The sequence below is a fragment of the Heteronotia binoei genome, chromosome 4 (genome assembly GCF_032191835.1).
Source record: "Heteronotia binoei isolate CCM8104 ecotype False Entrance Well chromosome 4, APGP_CSIRO_Hbin_v1, whole genome shotgun sequence".
NCBI lineage: Eukaryota > Metazoa > Chordata > Lepidosauria > Squamata > Gekkonidae > Heteronotia > Heteronotia binoei.
In genome coordinates, this window is record NC_083226.1 from 137,197,463 (window position 1) to 137,221,917 (window position 24,455).

The 24,455-nt window shown below is 41.3% G+C and overlaps 1 protein-coding gene across 2 annotated transcripts in view; it reads left to right on the forward strand.

Annotated features, from left to right (window-relative positions):
- Positions 1 to 24,455, forward strand: part of PDE8B (phosphodiesterase 8B) — a 72,346-nt gene that overhangs the window by 20,290 nt on the left and 27,601 nt on the right. Inside the window, exons 2-6 of one of the 2 annotated variants that reach the window (XM_060235844.1) lie at positions 1,803 to 1,862; positions 7,427 to 7,617; positions 8,430 to 8,489; positions 9,580 to 9,637; positions 23,968 to 24,056. In XM_060235844.1, the coding sequence (XP_060091827.1) occupies positions 1,803 to 1,862; positions 7,427 to 7,617; positions 8,430 to 8,489; positions 9,580 to 9,637; positions 23,968 to 24,056 (458 nt within the window). The remainder of the gene's footprint in view (positions 1 to 1,802; positions 1,863 to 7,426; positions 7,618 to 8,429; positions 8,490 to 9,579; positions 9,638 to 23,967; positions 24,057 to 24,455) is intronic. The other variant, XM_060235845.1, reaches the window with a different exon arrangement.

The following is a 24,455-nucleotide window of genomic DNA, read 5'->3' on the forward strand; positions in this document are numbered from 1 at the left end:
CCCCGATTTGGAGCCTCCTCCCCCCGCTCGCCAAAAATCCGGAAAGCAGGGGGGAAGGGAATGGCGGCCCTTCCCACCCAGCCCCAATCCCAGCAGCTTTTTCTTGCCCTTTCCCTTCCCACCGATCCCCAATGCTTCTCCTCGTCCCTTCCCACTCCGGATCGCAGCAGCTTCTCCTTGCCCTTCCCTTCCCACCCAGCCCCGATCGCAGCAGCCTTTCTTCGGTTTTCCCAGGCTGCTTCCTGCCCCCAGTCAGCTGGCTGGTGGGGGGGGGGGAAGAAGCCCCGCCCACAAAGGACCATGTGCCTTTGCACCTCCGGAGGCTTGACTTGAAAGGCTTCAGTTTGGGATGGTGTGTCTGTGTTACTGTGAAGAAGCTGGCAGCAACTGGTGAGTAGAGAGGCCAATCCCCTGCATCAGACTCGCCAGAAACAGAGGGGGGGGAGAGAGGGAAACATCTTCATTATTCCCTATGTGGAGATCAATTCTCATAGGGTATAATGGGGAATTGTTCTGGAGGTTTCGGGAGCTCTGGAGGAGCTGTCTTTTGAGGTAGAGGCACCAAATTTTCAATATAGTATCTAGTGCCTCTCCCCAAAGTACCCCCCAAGTTTCAAAACAATTGGACCAGGGGGTCCAATTCTATGAGCCCCAAAAGAAGGTGCCCCTATCCATTATTTCCTATGGAAGGAAGACATTTAAAAAGGTGTGCTGTCCCTTTAAATGTGATGGCAAGAACCCTCTTGGAGTTCAGTTATGCTTGTCACACCCTTGTTCCTGTCTCTGCCCCAATGTCTCCTGGCTCCACCCCTAAAGTCTCCTGGCTCCACCCCCAAAGTCCCCAGATATTTCTTGAATTGGACTTGGCAACCCTATTTCTCTTATGTTCTTATTTTTAGTCCTTAGGTGGATGAAATGCCACTGACATACAATTTATGGTGCCAGAAGTTTCCTGTCAGTACAAATCTTTAATGTGACTTTCTTAATTTTGACATTGTCAAGGGATGCTGGCCCATTAGGGAAAATGGGGCACAACCTTGTCAGTTGTTCCCAACTCTTGCCTGCCTGCCTCCTTTCTTACCAATAGTCCAAGTGGTAGCAGCTGGTATGCCTTCTCCTTGGTCATTCTCCATCTTGTCTTGTTTTTGTGGAAATTTACAGGCAAATATTTCACTACCAACACAAGCACAGTTTCCCCCAGCGGCATAGGGAAAGCTGTCTATGGGTAGAAATAATCTTTGGCTGTAAGGAAGTCCTGGAGGGAGAGGAATCCTTAGGGGCAGCTAAAGAAAGATTGACAGGCTCCTCCATTAACCAGTCAGAGACTCAAAAGGACAACAGACTAGCCAATGAGCTAGTGTGCAGGTACATGCACTCACTGATTACATGGATGGGTGTGATTTGTATTAAGCTGGGCTGCTGCTGTTTTTGCTTGCCAAAGCAAGCAAAACTTTGATTATAGTGGAGTTGGGTGCTTTTCCTGCCTGCTGCAGTTATTCTTCTCTCATTTTATGTAGTCAGTTGTTGCCCTGGGCTTGCACATCCTCTTCTGCCATGAAATAATACAGATCTTGCGCCTACACACAGAAACTCGGGTCACTGTGAGTTCTGAGTATGGTGGGAATAGGTGCACATGCACAGTGCTTTCTCCAGTGCTTTGCCTCATTGATAACTTATGTCCCCAGGTCATGTATGAACCAGTTCCAGGTATCTCTGATTTTAGAAAAATAAATCATGCTTTCCATGTTCAATTTAATATCTTTAGTAGACAATATGCCTTGACATGTGCTTTTCTCATTTAGCAGGCTTCAACTACAGAGGTACAAATTGGGCCCATGAGATTGATACAAGATCCTATCCAGGTAAGATTTTATTTCATTTTAGCAGTAACTATTAAGTTCAATATTAAAGTTCAAATAAAGTTCTGAAATCTTCCAGCTGAAGTAAAATAGACATTTCTGTAGACTTAAACAAATACAAGGATAGAAGGAAAATCAGTAGGTTTTCAGCACAAATATTCTTGATAACTAAGAACATAAGAGAATCCATGTTGGATCAGGCCAATGGCCCATCCAGTTAATGGAGGGTGACTCTTTCTAGCAGATTATGCTGTGAGTTTTTCTGATCCTGTGTGCTTTAAGTCTGAATGCTTTAAAATTGTTAACTGTGTATTTTAATCTATTTTAGTGTTATACATTCACATATAATCTATGTCCTTGATACTTGGTTGGTACATTGTTTGCCATCTTGAGTCCAAGGAAATGAAGATGGAATAGAAATTTTTTAAATATACATCAATCACTCATTAAATATTGAGTTAATGCATTATGCTATTATACAACATGAAATATATATTTAAAATATTTTAAAAAATTAAAAAATCAAACTCAGAAGCAGTTTGCAACACTCTGGAAATATAAATTGAACAAAATATACAACCAAAATTAATGTCCAAGAGCAAGGTGTTAGATTTTTGCATGGCTCCATACTGTATAGTGAGACTGTTCAGAAGACTGCACTACATGATTTTTCATAGAGTTGATTGTAACTTTCATTACATGTCCAGAAATAACCAAACTAAAGGAATCAATATTACGCAGATATTGACATATAATGACAATGGTGTCCTGGAAAAAAAGGACCCTGCTGTACTTTAGTTTCATTAATTACCTGTGAAGGAGCAGTCCATTCACTTTAACCCTTTCAATCATTATAACATAAAAAACTGGTCTGTAAGGTCAAATTAAAAAAAAATAGTTTACATCTCTCAACAACAGATTTTGTCCACTTATAGAAGATCCATCCCACTTCTTCTGATCTGTGGCTTTAGAGGGAATGCAAGACATATGGTTAGCAGCTAGAAAATTTCTAGCTAGATGGTTTGTTTTTTTGCCATTAAGTTGCAGCTGATTTATGGCTGTTGCAAGATTAATGCAACAGCAGTGCACAACCTGATTAAAGAGTAAATAAAGATTTATTTAGGAATTAACATATTGAATAGGAAAGAGACAGAGATAAGTTCTCTTGTGTCCTTGGTTGTGTTCAAAGATTTGTATTGGTTTGGGTTCCTCTGTCCCAAAGTCTTGCATTAGTTGTACTTTCAATTTCAGTTCTTCATGCTTCAGTTGAGGACACAGGAAGCTACCACATGCTTCCTGCTGCTCCAGACTGCTTTGCCTCCATAGAAGAATAAATGTCTACTGTTTGTGTCCAGTAGATTTGACTTTGTCTTCCCTAATCTGCATCCATATATCTCACTAGTCTGAGACTGTCACTTGTTGATAGCTTTAGTTTCAGATGTACAGTGCCATGCAGATTGCAAGTCTTTTGACTGCATTTCAGTCCCTTTTGCTTGGCGATTCTGTCTTTCTGCATAGCATAAATACAACTGCTGTGATATCTGGACACATCTCATTGCTGGAATATCAGGTTTTCTGCTTTGCTGAGTCATCATCACCTGGTCGGGCACCCTGAATAATGTCCCAAAATCTTATTTCAAGAAGATGACTCTTCATTTGTTCTGTCCAAATTAGGTAATTGTTCCCCATGAGCCTATTAAGCGACCACTCTGTACACCACAGGAGGTTGCCTTTTCCCCTTTTTGCTCTTGCCTGCTTGTGCCAAGAGCCTCTGGCGATCTTTCTACCTTTAATCAGAGATTTGCTTAATCTGGGCCACCATAACTCCCATTGGCAGAGTAATTAACGCAGCAACAGTGCACAGCCTGATTAAAGAGTAGATAAAGGTTTATTTAGGAATTAATATACTTGATAGGAAAGAGGAGTGACAGAGATAGGTTCCTAACTACATCTCTGGCTGAGAGAGAGGGTAAAACTGAGTGGCATTTCTGAGAAGAAAGGGGAAATTGCCCTGAGTAGCAAAATGGAGACAGACAAGGAATAACACTTAACAGGAGAGAGGGTGCTGACCTCACTATCCTATCTAATTGTCTTCTTGCTGCCCCCTACAGGGTCTTATTCTCTTACTCTTTATACAGCAGACATTACCTTTTCGGCAATGGCAACCCTGTAGGATTTGCAAGGAAAGAGATATTCATAGATGATTTGCCATGGCCTCAGTATCGCAACTCTGTGGTTCCTTGTTCATCTCCCATCCAAATACTTACTAGGGTTGCCCTTGCTTAACTTCCAAGTTCAGATGAGATCGGGCTATCCTAGGCTATCCTGGTCAATCCTAGTCAGAGCAGATGTTATTTATACTTAAGAGAAAATAAGGACGTTGCAGAGGGTTTGGGCTGTTGTCTGTCCTGTCCTGAAATTAAATTGCATCTAATTTGACCAAAGTTTTCTAAAGGAATTCTGCAGCTACACATAGAGTTACCTCCAGGTGGGCCCTGGAGTTCTCCTGGAATTACAGTTGATATCCAGACTACAAAGATTAGTCCTCCTGTTGAAAATGGCCATTCTGGAGGGTGGACTTTATAGGATACTGTGGAGCCTAGGAGTAACTGAAGACCCCAGGCACCACCCCCAAATCTGCAGGAATTTCCAAATCCAGATTTAGCAACCTTAAATTACACAGCACGAAGAATTACTTTCCAGTAATTCTGTACTTCCCAGTAATTCTCCATTTCTGAGGTTCTGTCTTGAATTAGAGCTTTGTAACACATTAAATATTTATATAGCCACAAGCATCTAGTTTTTTTGTCACATGCTGGCATGCGCTGTGCTGTAACAGTAGAATTAATCATCATGCTACTTACTGGGAATTCAGATCTTTACATAGCTCTAGATAACACAAAATTGGGTTTGCCTCACCACCACCCCCTTATTGGGCTGCTCTGGCATTCACCTGGTGACACCATGGATATACTCAGTAACACAGATGAAGATGCTGGCTCCCTTTCCCCACTCCTTTTTTTTTTTACAGACTCACACATTTTATTTTTTAATTTTGAAATAATTGTATTACTCCGTTATATAATGAATCCCCACAACCATATTAACAAAATATCACAAACAAGGGGAAAACAAGGAATACAAAAGCAGGGGAGGGGAAGAACAGCTAAGAAGAAACAAAAAAGAAAAAATTACAAGTATTCTTGTACATTTTGTTTTACAGTTTTAACAAGATGTTTTTGTAGCTTTACTGCCTACACCTGCATTATTTATTAAATGACATCTCACACATTTTAGCACAACTCTTTCTGAACTATTATACAAGATGTCCTACTGAAATGAACAGGACAGTCTATTCATATGAAACAGAGAGGTCTCTGAAACAGTTGACCTTTCTCACAGCAGGAACTGTAGCTGAGTAGCTTGAGCTGTTCTTGGCAAAGTTTATAAACACTGAGCCTTTTCTTTGTTTGCTTATATTTACTCTAAAGGAAGTTTATTTTCTTATTTTAAAATTAAAGTGCAACATGGTTAATGATGGACCACTACTGTTAATCATTGAAAATTATACAGCAGGGTAGGGCTGCCAGCTCCAGGTTGGGAAATACCTTGAGGTTTGAGAGCAGAGCCTCAGGAGGGGAGGGACTTCGAGGCCATAGAGTCCATTTTTTAAAATGGCGATTTTCTCCAGGTGAACTGATCTCTATCACTTGGAGATCAATTGTAATCCCAGGAGATCTCCAGCCACCACCTGGAGACTGGCAACCCTACAGCAGGGAGATTATACAACCTATGTTGTTGGATGTATGGTCTGATAACTGCTAATATTTATTACAAAACTGACAAATACTTTCCCTTCCTAAAGAGTGCTCATTACAAACATAATTTACAGTATCCCTTTTAAACTGAGATATGAGAGAACAGAGGTAACTTTTGTCACTTCCTTTAGGAAGGCAGATCAAATGGGAAAATAGATGTGAAGGTATTTAACCCCACAGGACCTTTAAAGGTGCTTGAAAAAGATTTCCTGGAGATCAAATTGCCATGAAAATGTAAAATAGGCCTTTTGGTATTAACTGTGTTGCACTGAGTGGAACAGATGGGGGTGGGGCTTGGTTTGGAATATTCTTTCAGGGGCAATCAGGACACAACTAAAAGTAGCCTGAGTGGTGTCAGAGGATGTCAGACCTTCCCCTATCAATTCCTTTGTGCATTGTAACAGATCAAAATTTTAGTGCAATGGCACCTTTAAGACCAACAAAGTTTTATTCAACATATAAGTTTTTGAGTGCATACACACCTCTTCAGGTACCTGAATCTGAAGAAGTGTGCATGCATATAAAGCTCCTACCTTGTCTTAACGGTGCCAATGAACTCAAATTTTGTTCTGTTGCTTCAGACCAACACTGAATCTATGTTTGTGCTTTGTAGTTGCCGTGTTTTGGCTATTGACATAACCTGTGCAATTGGTAAATTGCATGAGATTGTAGAAGCCATTTTTATCCTTCTCAAAAGATACTGTTGAATTTCTTTATGTAATTACATGTGTGAGAAGTACCTGGGAGTTTGATAAATGGAGCATTGCTTAATAAGTGTCAGGAGGACAGATGGCCACATGGTAAGCCAGTGTTTCATTAAATTTCCAGGCTGCCTGCAGCAATTCAGTCTAGACTAAGCAACCTGGTTCAGGAACCAGTCCAGAAATGGTTATTTTATAAAGCCTAATGAGATTATCTCAGGTCAACTGGGATAAAAAGCTGTAGTATTCTGTCTGGTACTGCAGAACCCTGGAGATCAGGATAATATTTCCTTCTGTTCACAAGATGTTTCAGTAGCACAGGGAATAAGGCACTTAGGCTCTGCTGCCAAATCATTGCTTGAAGAATCCTGAGGCATCTTATACTTTTGTTCTCAGGCACTAAGCTCTGTGCCCAGAGGAAACATTAAGAGGGAACCTAATGTGCCTATATAAATGCTTGAAAAGTAATATCAGAGCAGTGGGAGCTGGCTGATGGCAATCTGAGTTGGAAGATGGATACTTGATGGTAGCTCTTCACTTTCAGACTGCTCTACTGCTGTTACTCTTATCTCTGCCAGGAAAATGTTGCACCCACAAATACACCAATGTTTTCTGAGGGCTGGATGGCTTCTCAGGCTAGTTTATCCACTGGCTTCTTACAGTATGTCACAGGATCTATATCTGGATTAGTTTATAATGAGAGACTCTGTACCCATTTCGAGACATGTGAAAGACAGTAAAATGGCCCCAAGGGTGTGCAACTAGGCAAACTAGGCAATTGCTTAGGGCACTGGCCTTCTGCAGGCACTGCATAGGACTCATTGACATTATCAGTGGTGGGGGGAGCACCAGAAGTTAGCCTTTCCTAGGGTGCCAGACAGTCTAGGGCCGACCCCAACTGAAAGACACCCAATGTAATTCTAACGAAGCTAAGCTTATCTGAGTCTGGTCATTGTCTGCATGGGAGATCTGCTTAGAACCTTATTTATACTGCCTTGAATTCTAGAATGGAATGTGTAATGTTAGAGTGTCTTCTGTGTTTTTACAGGTGTTGCTGATCTTTGCAAAAGAAGACAAACAGAGTGATGGATTCTGGTGGGCTTGTGATAGAGCTGGATATAGATGTAACATTGCTCGGACACCAGAATCAGCACTTGAATGTTTTCTTGATAAACATCATGAAATAATTGTAATAGATTATAGAAACTCCAGATACTTTGATGCAGAAGCCATCTGCAGGTAATTATTATCAATGCTTCATGTGAAATACAGGAATATTGTAACATAATAACATGATGGCCATGGACTAGTTCTTGCTAAGATGGTAAACCTGTTTCTTTGTTTTACCACTCAAGAGTATGGATGGAGTCCACATTATCAAATTTTTAAATATAAAAATAGTCCTTGAATGTAGAAAACTCAATATCAAAGGGAAGGCTAGGCTGTATTTTTCTCTGTATTTTTCCTACTGTATTTTTCTCAGTTTCTGTATGGATAAAATATTTTTTATGAAGGACCATTCAGTCTTGTAGTTACATCTGAAATCATAATCTCAGGTGCAAGTTACAATTTTAGTGAGAATTAGGTCCATGGCAAGAACAAAAATGAAGTTGGTTCTGTATGGGAACAAATAAAAACCATCCTTTTGTTGGATGTCAGTAATGGAGGAGAAAGGTTAAGTTATTACATTCAGAGCCAGTTTATCAACCCTTGGCAAGTGAATATTCTTGGTTGCATAGTATCTTCCAAAGCCCACATTTTAAAATATGCAAAAATAATGTTAATGTAGAAGCTCTGTAAAATTTACGGTTCTTTCTTTGCTCTCAGTTTCCGTCTCTTTTCTAGATCCCATGCTATAGACTAATGGCCTGCCTCTTTAGAGGGGATAAATGTGCAGGGGGGGGGAACCAAATAAAACTCTGATTATGCATGCTTTTTCCCCCTATGGGTGTGGGATCCCAGTTATATATACTAATACATGGTATTTGGCCTAATAGTGTATGTTCTGAAAATTGTTTCCTCAGTTATGACACGGAATTTCCTAATTTTAGGGCAATCCGTGCTACAAAGCTTGCCGAATATACTGTAATATTATCTGTTATCCCGCATAGGTAAGTATTTTTGAAAACTATGTTACCTTATTCATTGTCTAATAATAATTTAAAGAGATCTTTGAAAAGGTTGGGCATAATGTCCATAAAGCTATTGTTCATAGAATCTGTCTAGTAAATAGAAAGAAAATTCCATTACAACTTGGAATTTTGTGTATGGTCCAAACTATAATTTTCACAAGTTTTCTTAAGAGTAGCCACATTTCTTTCTTAAAGAAAATAATAATATAATATTTTTGTTCCAAGGAATAAATAAAAACCTACAAAAAAGCCTGAGGGTGAGTTTACAATACAATCCTGAGAGCACTTTGCTGGGAAAGCAAAATTTGAGTTCAGTAGCACCTTTAAAGACCCTCAAATACCTCAGCAAACACTTCTGCAGTAGAAGACCAAGATCTGAGTCCTGTAGAGCCTTAAAGATCAACAAGGTTTTGAGGTATCTGATGAAGAGAACTTTGACTCTTGAAAACTCATAGTCTGAAAATCTTAGTTTTTAAGATGCTACTGGCCTCAAATCCAGCTCTTCTACTGCAGATCAGCATGGCTCCCTACCTGAAACTTTCCTGGGAGTAAACCCTATTGATTTCTGATTAGATCTGATTAGGATGGCACTGTTAAACAGCACTGTAACCTTTGAGGAGGAATTTCAGTCACGTAATGTTCCATGAACATTCTGAAACTTTAAAAAAGTTTCTCACTGTTAAACACGCAGAAAATCTTTTAAGTTTCAGAATATGCATGGAATATTACATGACTGAAATTCCCCCTCACAGGTTACTATACTATTGTCACTGAAGAAACAAAAGCAAGGGCCAGAATGCAATTGGGACGCTTTGCTGGATAATGCAGGGAAGCTCTTGGCATTGTATAGAGTCCAAGGTGTTGAGCACTAGCTTACATTCACAGTCCACCTAGATTTTTTAAATCTTGCCAGATCTGTTATGGCAGCACTTATAACAGAAAAATGCTACATCTGCAAAACAGGCATTAGTTGAAAAAAAAGAACTACTGTAAATATATATTTATGCATGAATACGTATGTTTATTTCACTGAAGCATCTCTTAGGTGACATATTCTGCTTTCCTGTAGATCAGCTGACCAAGAAGAAATCTCTGTACTACCCCTTCTCCATGCAGGTTTTAATAGGGTACGTAGAAGTTATTCTGACTAAATCATTCATCTTCAGCAGCTGTTTTCTTTCAGAGATCAACTGTTTGTATTATCAACCATGAATTCATGCCACTTAGTAGCTGGGAGCTTCTCTTCATTTTAACTGCACATGTTGGAGTAGTAAGTTTAGCAGACAGAGGAAAATCTGTTATACTGAAGCAAATCAGTGTTTTAGTGGGTGGAAATGAACTGGCAAATAAAATTCTACAAGCCTGGACATGATTCCCTGTGACATGTGCCAAGAAATATGTGTGTTCTTTTTGAATTTGGACTCTCAAATGTTATCATAATAAACTGCCAACTGCCAAGTCTTCAGTACTTGATAGTAGAGGATGGCTCATAGCCAGTATTGGGAAGAAGAGGATTGTGGAGCTGACTGAAACTCTTCCTTCAAGGTCACTGGACTGGGTCAGGGAGGAAGTTTATGCCTGCTTTGCCTGTGGTCCATAAGACAGACCTGCTCACAGAGAAATATGGTTTTTAAAAGATGTATTTTTTTAACAAGGAGAAACTATTACTCATGTTGAGCGTGTAGCACAAACGGATTGACTGTGCAAGAACAGTTTCCTGCAAGTAAGCACTATTCAGTAGATTTAAGTAGAACTGCTTATAATTGCTCTCTGAGGGCCAAACTTCATGATACACCCAGAGCCACATAGTCTGTAGGGGCCCAGTTCAGCTCAGGCCCATGCCATAGGGGAAAGGAGTGGCACCTGCCTCTTCCTATCCCCATACTGTTTTCCCAAACTGAAATAGCCCCAGGGTAGAGTTATTGGCCCCGTTTTGGAGCTGCACATGGGGGAAACTGGACCTGGTTCATTAATAAATGGATTGTGTAGTTGGACCTAAAGCTTTGGATTTCTGTATTAATTTCCCATCTCTCTTTCTTTGGTTGTTCCATCTTTAGAATTGATAGCCACCAGCTGATTTCTTTAAGATATCTTTTTGTTTAAGACTTTTTTGTGTCCAATTAGTCTTCCCATAATATATTTTTGATCTGGTTCCCATTCCAACATTTGGTCTTACCCTTTCTTTCTTATTTTTATGTTGCCTTATTAGATTGCGTGCTTGTGAACATTGTTGTAAGATTTTATTATTTATATGTTATAAAGATGCCCAACAAGCAGGGGCGAAATGGTTTGTAAATTTCCCTTTCAAATTAGTCAATAAAAGAAAAGCAAGAGGGGGGGGGGGACTTGTGGAAATCACAGGTTGCACTGCTTAGAATTCTTAACAGCCAGTAATTACAGAGTTTTCAATTTCAGGCCACAATAGTAGCTTTCTTTTTTCCCATTTTTAAAGAGTAATGTGCATGCAAAGATGACCTCAGTTAGAAACGGTTTGCTGTTTGTCACTACCTGAACTGAATACTGGAACATCCATTTAGGCAGAAGTAGACAACAATGAGAAGAACCTGTGTAGCCTCCCACTGGTTGCAAAATCTAGGTTGAAAAGTTTCTGGAGATTTTGGAGAGGATCTTGGGGAAGGTGGGGTTTGAGGAGGGGAGGACACACAATATGGTATAATTCTATAGTGGCCACCTTCCAAAGCAGCTATTTTCTCCAGTGGGACTGATCTGTGCTACCTGGAGATCAGTGATAATTCCAGGAATTGCCAGCTACCACCTGGAGGCTGGCACCAATACCTCCCTGGAACTTTATGTAGCAGTCAAAGAAAATAAAAAGACAGGGAGTTTGTCCTGTCATATTTGACAGAGGTAGATATTCTCACATCCTGAGGCTGTAGCTCCATTGGGTTGCCTGATGGGCCACATGAGACCAGATGTGGCCCAGCAGCTATGACACTCTGATATAGATAGTACTAGTTGGTGATATCCTTTTGTTGACTCTGGATGGTGATTCACATTATATTTGTTGGGCTGTAGGCACTGTGTCTAATGGATAAGTTGGCCATACAAGCTGACATAGCTAAGAGCCAATTTACACGATCAAATTTATGTGCTCATATGAGCTTAGTGGCTCTACACAGAAGTGTTTGTTTGGCTATGTCAGGATGTACCTAATTCAAAAATAAATGAATTTTTACAGTAACACCACAAGCGAATTACTATTAGAATGGAAGATATGTGGCCTCTTTTATGATGAGTGCATACTAGTGTGAAGAGATCATCTTTGGCACACAGGCTCAATGCTGATCTACTCATTGCACACCTTTACATCTTGAAAGTACAACTACATACATAGAATACTTATACATAAAATACAACCCAAAACAAATATACATACAATTCAAATCAAAAGGTCAGTCGCATTAATTGCCACTGAGATAACAATTCTTGCTGGAGCTTATTCTTATATTAATTTATTAACTTATAAGAAAAAAACAAATATCAAGTCCAGTTAAGTTAGCCTTTATTGGCATTTTATATATATATATATATATATATATATATATATATATATATATATATATATATATATATATATATATATAAAATCAGAGCAAATTGGTTAAAAAAAAAGATAAAATGGAACGATTGCATACATATACATCAGGAAAAGCATTAACATAAACTATTTCTATGAGATCCTTTGGTGTGCCTTTAAAACAGAAAAAAAGAAACTTAGCCACTTTCTCAGTGACACTAGATGAAGTATCATTCAAAGGATTATAGACCTTAAGTGCATCAGAACAATCAACCATGCTAACTAAAAGAGGATGTAAATACTTGTGACGAAGATCTGTATACAAATTACAATAAAGAAGAATATGAGTAACTGACTCCACACATTTTTGCTTCCAGAGACAGTATCTGACTGAGTAGGCTGTCTTGTTAGATCTGCCATAAAGAATGGCAGAGGGCATGGCATTGCATCTGGCAAGGGAAAAAGCTCTATACTGCTGTGGCACCTGCAAGACGGATAGATATGAGGCCATTTCCCAGTACTAAGAGAGATCTCAAAACTCAATGGGGAACAAGTTTTCTCAGCCAGGCTGTATAGGTCTTGGCGCTCAATATCTAGCAATCTGTTTTTAATTTGTTGGACTGCGGTGGTGAAGGACAGCATGGACAATAGTTCTAGGGATTAACCCATTGCTTTTATTTTTCTCTCAATATGTGCTGATCAATTTACAAATTAAATTCAGAGAGCATTTGAGAGATATAGCTCCCTGGTTCAGAGTTGTAGTGCAAGCGTAGCCAGAATTTGAAGGTCATGAGCCATGCACTAGTAACCATTAAAGACATGCCAGTTTCTAAGCAGATAATTGCATATGGGACACATTTTGGCATGCCCAGAATTTTACACAAGAATTTGGATTGGACACGTTCGATAGCACCTTCATAAGATCCAATTCAGATTGGGATGCCATACAGAAGTTGTGAAATCACTTTGGCTTTGAATATTTGTATGGCAGCTGGCACAAATTGGTTACCTCTGCCATAAAAAAAGAGAGCTAAGGCAGATGCACTGATGTTAGCTATCTTTACTGCATACTTGCAATGGGTAGACCAAGTCACATTATATTGAAAATAAACACCTGAGAATTTAAAATACTTGACTAGTTCTTTCTCTTTACCATCAATAACCCATTTGTAAAGTCTCCACTTTTTTGAGAAAACTAGGATTTTGGACTTCTCATAATTGAGCTGGAGCTTATTACTAGCAAAATACAGAACACAACGGGACAACAGACTCTAGAGCAGGACAACAGCACCGTATCGTCAGCATAAAGTAACAAGGGTACATGTAATGCACCGAGTTTTGGACTATGGCAGTCAGGACCAGACAACTGAATAGCTAGGTCATTAAGGAGGAGATTGAATAAAAAGGGAGCCAAAATGCAACCCCTTTTGACACCCTTATTGGCAGCAATCTTCAATGTTAGGTTGCCTGCTAATGAGCATTTGATCTGGCAGGTGGTAGAAGTGTGTAATCTCTTAATAAACATAAGGAGTCTTTTATCCATGTTTAGTTTATCTAGCTTAATCCAGAGGAGGTCCCAGTCAACTAAATCAAATGCGCCTTTTAAATCTAAAAAAGCAACAAATAATTTCTGGTTATTATGTACTTGTTGACTAGATGGGATAGGGTAATGCAGTGGTCTAAAGTGGTCTTCCCTTTGCAGAAGCCCAACTGTTCAGGGCCTAGAATTTTTTCCTGCAACATCCAGAGATTGAGTTTGACTAATAGATGTTTGGAGTAAAGCTTGCCAATGATGGAGAGTAAGCTAATCGGCCTGTAATTGGCAGGGTTAGTGTGATCACCTTTTTTGTATAGCAGGACCACTATTGCATTCAACCATGCCAAGGGAATTATGCCAGTTCAATTTACAATTGTAAACAGAGATGCAAGGGGAGAAGCCCACCAGTCTGGGTCTAATTTTAAGATTTCGGAGGAAATGGCATTTGGGCCAGGAGCCTTTCCTAATTTCAGTTGTGTAATTAATTCTTTTATTTCCTCTGGAGGGACAGGAGGCCAGTCAGGTAAATCAGCTAGAGGAAAATCAGATGGTTCAGCACAAGTTAGATCCTGATGGAACAGAACTGAGAAGCGCTGAAACCAAACATAAGAGGAAATGGCAGACATAGATGGGTCATCGGCCCAGAATGCACTCTGAGGGAGCAGATGCCTGCTGACTGAGCTCCGTCAAAGGGGAGTACTGTTGTTTGGTTTTATTTCAGTTTTAGCCTATATACTCCTTTATACTCCTATAGTAACCTTATCTGCAACCTTTTATAATGGTGGGGGAGGAGTGAGGGTTTTTAATGAGCAAACAGTAATGAGACTGCTGCTCCTCACTCCCCACGGACTTTTTGACTGCGTTACATTTGGTCTCTGACTGCTGGAGATTTTAGCCTTGAGATTTATACCTCAGCAGAAGGAAAGCCTTTGCTGAAAAAAGTTGAACTACGGGCTAGGCTTTTCTTTTCTTTTTCTTTTTTTTTAAAAAGAATCTCAGTAACTTGTGTCTGGCTTTGCGGCTTTTAGAGTTTTTTTTCTCTCCCCTTCTGAGCCTAGGTCTGAATCCCAGTTCTTCATTATGGGCGTCAGCAAAAGAACGCGTGACCTAGGTGACTCTTTATCTCAGCCAGCACATAAACAAACTAAAAAAAACAAACAAAAAAACAAATATAATTTGCATTTGGTCAATACCATTTCAACAAATTAATGCAAATGTATTATCTAAATTTTAACTCTATGGCATTTTTATTGGTAGATTTTTACTCCTAGATTATTTCATCAATGGGCATGTTTCTTAATGACTCAATTTCACTTTCAATAGAGAGTTCAGATAGGTGAGTTAATTTTGTTTGTGACAAAGTGGAATAATGGTAGTTCTTGATACAATTTAATTTGGAAGATTACCATTCTCCTTCTACCAGGGAGTCTGGCAACCACTAGGGTTGCCAGCCTCCAGGTGGGGCCTGTAGATCTCCCACTTTTACAACTGATCTCCAGCAGGCAGAGATCAGCTCCCCTGGAGAAAATGACTGCTTTGAAGGGTGAACTTTATAGCATTATACCATGCTGAGACCCTTCCCCTATCCAAAGCCTGGCCTCTCCCAGTTCCGCCCCCAAAGTCTCCAGGTATTTTCCAACCAAGACCAGGCAACCCTAACCCTAATACATATTTCATAGAATTGCCAAGTCTGACTCAGAAAATATCTGGGGACTTTGAGGGTGGATTTAGGAAAAAGACTGACATTTAAAATGCCTTCCCTTCATTTGAAATAATGGAGAATGGGGGCACCTTCTTTTGGAGCACACAGAATTGGACCCCAGGTCCAGTCTTTTTGAAACTTGGGGGGGGGGGGGTTTGAGGAGAGGCACAAGATGCTATACTGAAAATTTGGTGCCTCTACCTCAAAAAACAACCACCCCACCAGAGCTCCAGATACCCACAGATCAATTCTCCATTATACCTTATGGGGGTTCTCCATTGGGTATAATGGTGTGCCCATTCAACCCCCCCACACACACTTTTTGATAACCCTGAAGCAGGGGGAGACCCTTCAAATCAGTGGATCCCCTGCCCCCAACTGAAGATTGGCAACCCTAGGCTGCGTTGGCATAAAGATAAATATAATCCAGTCTGTATTATATTCATCTGTATACCAATGCAGTTTTAAAATATAATTTTAATTTTTTGTTAATGGAGGAAGGGGGTGGGGCCCACAAAAGAAGAGATGCCCAGGGCCCATGGCAGTCACAATGCAGCCTTATCTGCATGTTCCATTAGCCACCCAATTTGTCAGTGACAACTCTGTTTTCCTCCTTATCTCCCTTACACATTCACAAGTCAACTTGTTTGAACAGAATCCTATTGAATGCCTTATTTAAGTACTTACTTGCCCTGATATAGAGTTCAACTGTAGCTGTGAATGGCAAGTGTGACACATCCTGCTGGCCGCACTTTAATTACAAGTGTATCTGTATGGCATTTATTTTAAGGATTCTTCTGGTGTGTCCAGATGCCTTGCATTCTGTATGAACAGAAACTTTTTCCCTAGCTGATCATGTGCCAGCTCACAGGAGCCACTGTAGGATTAACACAGAACTAACACAGTATGTTCAATCTGATGTACGCTGCCGATACAGAGGACTGCAAGTAGAAGAAGGAACTTGCCTTTTGTAAAAACACTTCCTGCCTTTTCTCTCTAGTAAGTAATAACAAGTCAAGTGACACTTTTCAATAGTGAGAGCGGAAAGCTAAGGCTTGTTTCTCACAACTGCTTTCGACATAATACGGTCACTGCAAGTTACAGTTTCACGCTGTTCATTTTAGCTCCTACCAGGGCTTTTTTGGTAGAAAAAGCTCAGCAGGAACTCATTTGCATTATTAGGCCACACACCCTGGTATCACCAGTGTTTCACACAGGGGTTTTTGTAGAAAAAGCCCTGCAGGAACTCATTTGCATATTAGGTCACACTGCCTGCCACCAAGCCAGCCGAAACTGCATTCTTGCTCAAAAAAAGTCCTGCCTCCTATGCATCTCTTTTGAAAATGGCATCCTATGGTGAGACACTGTTTACTTGGATCAAAATTAACTTCCTGCAGGTTTTCTCATATGGGAAATAAACTCTAGGTAATCAGAATGAGCATAGTGTATGGTTGACTAGCAGTGGCAAAAGGGACTAGAGTGCTTGGTGCTCATTAACAAAGGTAGCTGATGTGAGGATGGGTTGGTAGGTTTGGGAACAACAGAGCATCCCCTTCTATGCAATGCATACTTCCTTTGTGTCTTCTCTGAGGGATATACTGCTATAACCTGTTAAGTAAGGGAGTGTTGTTTAGGCAGTACTTACCCATTTCCCCTATATGGCGGAGGAGAGAGACACCTGGTGGTCATGTTTGTGTGTACTGCTTGATGCATGTTGATGTGCTTGGGTGGGATTTTTGTTTTTTTTATTTATTTACTTTATTTATAGGCTTCCTTTCTCATTGAGACTCAAGGCAGATTACAAAATCAATACAATAGAAATAGTATGAGGACCAAACTACATCTCACAATGGATGCAAGATAGTCAGGAAGGCCTGTATGTACAAGACACATGTTTATGTGAACAAGTCACATGTTTATGTGAACAAGTCAGTTTTAAGTGTAAGAGTTAAACCAGTGACAGACCACTGTTGACCCAGAGATGGCCCAATGGCAGCATGAATTCATTATGCCAGTGTATTTTTCCTTTTGCTAGAACAACAGAACTTAATAACTTGCAATTAGGGTCATACTGGCTGATTACAGAATGGCACTTTGGCCGACTCAGAGATGCCTCTGAAGTTGGCCCAAATAATCCCTCCACACAGAAACATCTGCCGAACATCCCTAGCCCGCACTCACCCCGTCCTTCTGGCGGCTCGACCCTGCTCGAAAGTGGTTGCAAATATTTGAGCCGGCCAGTAGTCACCTCCACGCCATCTGGAAGGGGAGGGGAGCAAGTGAGGTGGCTTGGCGATGTGGAACTGCAAAGCCGCCTGAAGCTGTTTCCAGGTGGTTTTTTTAAAGAACCCAATGAGAGCGCCGGAGCACTCGTGCGCATCAGCACTTCCCCCCCCCCGAGGGGGGACAAAGAGGATCCGGCTTCGGGGTCACGTTCCCGTGTGGAGGCGCCAAACTGCCTGACAGACTGGAGGCAGGCGGCATGTGGCTGAGCGTGTGGAGGCTCCCTAATGGCTCTTTTTGCGCCGGTCCGATTTGGGACACCTCCTAGCTGCCTCAAAATGCCCGTCTGTTCTCAGCCGCTTTGTCTGTTCTGACCGTGATAGGCTCCTTATGTAGTGTGTGTTTTTCTGAATGAGCTCTTTCTGTGAGTGACATTTTAAAGTCCTGACTTTATGAACTGGGACAGTGAGGAAGGTGTTCATATGAACTGAACGTAAGAACATAAGAGAAGCCATGTTAGATCAGGCCAATGGCCCATCGAATCCAACACTCTGTGTCACACAGTGGCAAAATTTTTTATATATACACACACGCTGTGGCTAATAGCCACTGATGGACCTCTGCTCCATATTTTTATCTAAACCCCTCTTGAAGCTGGCTATGCTTGTGGCCGCCACCACCCACTGTGGCAGTGAATTCCACATGTTAATCACCCTTTGGGTGAAGAAGTACTTCCTTTTATCCGTTTTAACCTGTCTGCTCAGCAATTTCATCGAATGCCCACGAGTTCTTGTATTGTGAGAAAGGGAGAAAAGTACTTCTTTCTCTGCTTTCTCCATACCATGCATTATCTTGTAAACCTCTATCATGTCACCCCACAGTCGACGTTTCTCCAAGCTAAAGAGTCCCAAGCGTTTCAACCTTTCTTCATAGGGAAAGTGTTCCAGCCCTTTAATCATTCTAGTTGCCCTTTTCTGGACTTCCTCCAATGCTATAATATCCTTTTTGAGGTGCGGTGACCAGAACTGCACACAGTACTCCAAATGAGACCGCACCATCGATTTATACAGGGGCATTATGATACTGGCTGATTTGTTTTCAATTCCCTTCCTAATAATTCCCAGCATGGCATTGGCCTTTTTTATTGCAAACACACACTGTCTTGACATTTTCAGTGAGTTATCTACCATGACCCCAAGATCTCTCTCTTGGTCAGTTTCTGCCAGTTCACACCCCATCAACTTGTACTTGTAGCTGGGATTCTTGTGCATTACTTTGCACTTGGCCACATTGAACCGCATCTGCCACGTTGACGCCCACTCACCCAGCCTCAACAGATCCCTTTGGAGTTCCTCACAATCCTCTCTGGTTCTCACCACCCTGAACAATTTAGTGTCATCCGCAAACTTGGCCACTTCACTGCTCACTCCCAACTCTAAATCATTTATGAACAAGTTAAAGAGCATGGGACCCAGTACCGAGCCCTGCGGCACCCCACTGCTTACCGTCCTCCACTGTGAAGACTGCCCATTTATACTCACTCTCTGCTTCCTATTACTCAGCCAGTTTTTGATCCACAAGAGGACCTGTCCTTTTACTCCATGACTCTCAAGCTTTCTAAGGAGCCTTTGATGAGGAACTTTATCAAAAGCTTTCTGGAAATCAAGGTAAACAACATCTATCGGGTCTCCTTTGTCCACATGTTTGTTCACCCCCTCAAAGAAATGTAACAGGTTAGTGAGGCAAGATCTTCCCTTGCAGAACCCATGCTGAGTCTTCCTCAATAACCCGTGTTCATCAATGTGCCTACTCATTCTGTCCTTGATAATGGTTTCTACCAACTTTCCCGGTATTGAAGTCAGACTGACTGGCCTGTAATTTTCCTGATCTCCTCTGGAACCCTTTTTAAAGACGGGGGTGACATTTGCTACCTTCCAGTCCTCAGGAACAGAGGCAGATTTCAATGAAAGATTACATATTTTTGTTAAAAGATCCACAAGTTCAACTTTGAGTTCTTTCAGAACTCTCGGATGTATGCCATCTGGACCCGGTGACTTATTAGTTTTTAATTTGTCTATCAGTTGTAGGACCTCTTTTGTCACCTCAATCTGACTCAGGTCTTTCAACACCCCTTCCAAAATTAGTGGTTCTGGGGCGGGCAAAAAGTTCTCATCTTCCACAGTGAAAACGGAGGTAAAAAATTCATTCAGCTTCTCAGCCATTTCCCTATCCTCCTTCAGTAATCCTTTTACCCCATGGTCATCCAAGGGCCCCACTGGTCAGAAAAGGGGGCTTGTTCTTATGAAAAGCACAAACTATGTTTGCATATCTAAACTGGGATCCTCTGCTAGTCTCTGTACTGGGAAAGCAATAGCACAGAGCACCATCTGCCCTTTCTGAAGGTTAGAGGCAGGCCTCAGATTCAGCAGGAGCTCACAGGAGCACAGCTCCTGACCCTTTCTGACTGTTCCCCCTCTTCCTCCCCACCTACTTTGTACATTGAATAGTAGGTGCACCTGCATAACTGTCCCTGGATTAGGAGAAAAGGCAGCCAGCCAGCCACCAGGAGTTTTACCACACCACCCAGCAGCCCTCATTAACCCCTGGAGAAGCCCGCACCACCCTTTCTCCACTTCTTATGTGATTTTGGGTGCCGGGTGGCTTGCTGGCCTTTTGACTTGAGGGAGGTGACCCAGGAGAGCCCTAGGTGAGTAAGGCCTGCTTGGACTAGCTGGATCTCGCTAGCTCATGCCTCTCCTTTCTTGCATCGCATTGCTTTTGGCTGGTGGGTGGGGGTGGCATATGCTAATGAGTCCCGCCACTTATTTTTCTACAAAACAACCCCTGGTTAGAGGATTAGAGGAATTTGTATGCCTCTGAAGGGTTTGAACCAAATTAGTTACTCTCATATTCCCTTATTATTAAAGGGTGGGTGTGTAAATCAAATACAAATAAAAAACAAATACTTACCATTCTGGCATATCTTTTAAGAACATAAGAACATAAGAGAAGCCATGTTGGATCAGGCCAACGGCCCATCAAGTCCAACACTCTGTGTCACACAGTGGCAAAAAATGTTATATACACACATACACTGTGGCTAATAGCCACTGATGGACCTGTGCTCCATATTTTTATCTAAACCCTTCTTGAAGGTGGCTATACTTGTGGCCGCCACCACCTCCTGTGGCAGTGAATTCCACATGTTAATCACCCTTTGGGTGAAGAAGTACTTCCTTTTATCTGTTTTAACCTGTCTGCTCAGCAATTTCATCGAATGCCCACGAGTTCTTGTATTGTGAGAAAGGGAGAAAAGTACTTCTTTCTCTACTTTCTCCATCCCATGCATTATCTTGTAAACCTCTATCATGTCACCCCGCAGTCGACGTTTCTCCAAGCTAAAGAGTCCCAAGCGTTTCAACCTTTCTTCATAGGGAAAGTGCTCCAGCCCTTTAATCATTCTAGTGGCCCTTCTCTGGACTTTCTCGAATGCTATAATATCCTTTTTGAGGTGCGGCGACCAGAACTGCACACAGTACTCCAAATGAGACCGCACCATCGATTTATACAGGGGCATTATGATACTGGCTGATTTGTTTTCAATTCCCTTCCTAATAATTCCCAGCATGGCGTTGGCCTTTTTTATTGCAAACGCACACTGTCTTGACATTTTCAGTGAGTTATCTACCACGACCCCAAGATCTCTCTCTTGGTCAGTCTCTGCCAGTTCACACCCCATCAACTTGTATTTGTAGCTGGGATTCTTGGCCCCAATGTGCATTACTTTGCACTTGGCCACATTGAACCGCATCTGCCACGTTGACGCCCACTCACCCAGCCTCAACAGATCCCTTTGGAGTTCCTCACAATCCTCTCTGGTTCTCACCACCCTGAACAATTTAGTGTCATCCGCAAACTTGGCCACTTCACTGCTCACTCCCAACTCTAAATCATTTATGAACAAGTTAAAGAGCATGGGACCCAGTACCGAGCCCTGCGGCACCCCGCTGCTTACCGTCCTACACTGCGAAGACTGCCCATTTATACTCACTCTCTGCTTCCTATTACTCAGCCAGTTTTTGATCCACAAGAGGACCTGTCCTTTTACTCCATGACTCTCAATTTTAATTTTTAATTTGAGCTCTTTCATACAACATGGTGCATGGATCGTTTGTAGCATTGACATAGGCTACAGAAGTTCTTACAGCACTGTCTGTAAACTGCGGCTGTTTATATCTGAATTTATGGGAAATTTATCCCCAGCTGGAATCTGGAAATCAGCAAGAGTTCTTTTTCAAGCTTCTGCCTCCTGGAGAAAAGAACTGCAGCCTTCCTTCTTCTTACCCCTTTATTGTAGGAAGGCTGTGAAAGAGTGAGAGAAACCCAACATCCCTCCCCCCATCTCTAGGGAAAAGGAAACAAGACCTACTATTTGAGCATTATCAAGCAAGAGGTCTCTCAGACTGTTTATATTTAACATCCTTTAGGTGAGAAAGCAGAGGGGGAGATTTTATGTAATGTGAGTGCTTTGGCTAGTGCAGGTTTTTGAGTTCACATCAATCAAGTACATCAAGTTCAACTGAAGCAAGAGCATCTTTCCCCCACCTCCCATGGCCACCTGTAACTTTTGCTAAGTGAGGACAAAACATTTCCCATTATGGAATACATGTTCAACACCAGATAAGCACCCCTTGGCTTGAAAGGTCACTGCCATGTCTTTTAAGGAGCATAGTAGAGCACCAATAGACAATATATATTTTAAAAATATCTGTCAGGATTTTTAAAAAATTCTGAAGCTAGAATTATGACAGTGATATCCTTACATTTTGCAAGAAGAAAGGAGGAGGCTGTTAGGCATTCTGCATTTCCTTCAGCACAATCCTTTGAAATTTTTTCAAAGGATTGCTAACCCTTGATCTGTTTGTTCTTTTATAGGGCAAGTAAAATCAGAATGTATCATTTGATGACATCAAAGTCTGTGTATAGATCTGAAAAAGGTCCCTCCGCTCCAGATCTTCAGTTAGCTTTATCTCTCAATAAATATATAACTCCATCTAGGAGTTTCAGTCTCAAATATCTGTAGTCATCAATGGATACTGAGTGAGTTCCAGTGGATACACTGGAGCCATAACTGTTCGGGGCTACTAGATTATATTTCTCGTAATATTTGGGGGTGCAGTTTTCCAGAGCATTTTTTCAGTGGCCTTTCAAGCCTTCAGTAGCTGTAGGCCTGGTATAGGATGGAGGGTAATAGTTTATGTCTCACAAATTTGAATAAATTATGAGTGACTGATTTTAAGCCTGAAGATTTTGTTACATTGAAGAGTCTTAGTTCTTTTGTGCATTGCAGTTTTCAACACATAAAACTTGTATTTTCATAACTGAGAAGCCTTTTGGGGAGACTGTATGTGCAGTATTCAGTGCAGTCAGGAACCTGGTCCTACTCGTGGCAAAATGTATTGTCTAGTTTGGCCCTCAAAATAGTAAACTTGGAAGTCCAGAAACATATTATGAATATTCTACTAAACAAATGCCAGGCATTAAAAATCATATTTCATAAGGCATTACAGTAAAAACAATTTCCCTCCAGAATACTTGGTTTTCTGAGGACCAGACTTCATGGCAGCAGACATTTTCTCTTTAAATTGCCTTCTCCAATAAAGCAGGGAGTAGAGGTTCTAATTTAAAGAGCAAAATGGGTACATAGGTGGGGGTGCTGAACCTTTGATTACTTATCTCCCCTCAAATTGTTCCCTGCAGTGATTTTATCCATTCAGGCTCACTTTTGGTATCAGAACTCAGCAGTGGGGAAAATCCCTTCTGGGGACTGACAGCAGGAAGGTAATCAGAGTCAGAGGGAGGGTTCAGCACACTTTCCCACTACATGCCTGTTTTACTCTTTAAATTGGACACCCCTCCCCAGTTGTGCTTAATACATGAAGTCTGCTTCTGCCTGCCACCATGATTAGTTTGGCCCTCCGTTTCTCACTTCTGCAAATGTAATGTGTGATTTTCATGAAAGCACTTGTCAGTCAAACTGTGTGATTAGCATCCCCACTTTGAAATTCTTATTAAAAAGGTTTTGAACATTTCACAAAAAAAGCCATATTTTTGTAGACTAGGTCTTGGCATTTGTTATTTGCTTGCAAAGTGCTTGTGAGAACAATGTCCTGTGGCAGGAAGGGCCATGGCTATAGCACCAGCTTTACTCTTTGGCATAAGGATCTCAGGCAATAGGGGATAGAAAAGTCATCTGCAACAAGGAATGCTGGGCTACATGAGTCAGTGGTATGACTTAGTATAAGGGAGATTCATCCATCTGACTGTTATGTGAGTCACTTCACAGAACCCCCCCACAAAAAATTTTGTTTGGTCCTAAGTGGAAATTTATATAGTATCTATAAATGATTAAAGCAATTATAATCTTCTCCTGTTTCTCTTTCTTCCTGCCCCCCAGGTATTTTTTGAGAATAACAGCATCATTGTATGTTACAATGAACTGATTCAAATAGAATATGGTGAGGTACGATCACAATTCAAATTACGGTACGTGAAAATATATGAAAAAATGTTCATGTAATCATCAGTTTCATCGTTGCAGTTTCACAGTTGCAGAGTTTTCTGGAGGATGCTTCCATCCTGGACCCCCATCAGTCCGGCTTTTGCTTATTATAATAAAAACTTATTATTATTATAGGTCATGGGGTGGAGACAGTACTGGTCACCCTGGTGGATGATCTCCAGCGGCATCTGGACCAAGGCAGCTCAACGATACTGATCTTGTTGGATCTGTCGGCTGCGTTCGACATGGTCGACCATCAGTTGTTTATTCACCGCCTTGCTGATGCAGGGATTCAGGGGTTGGCCTTACAATGGCTCTCCTCTTTTCTCCACGGTTAGGGACAAAGGGTGGCGATTGGGGACAGACATCCCAGACACACCCAC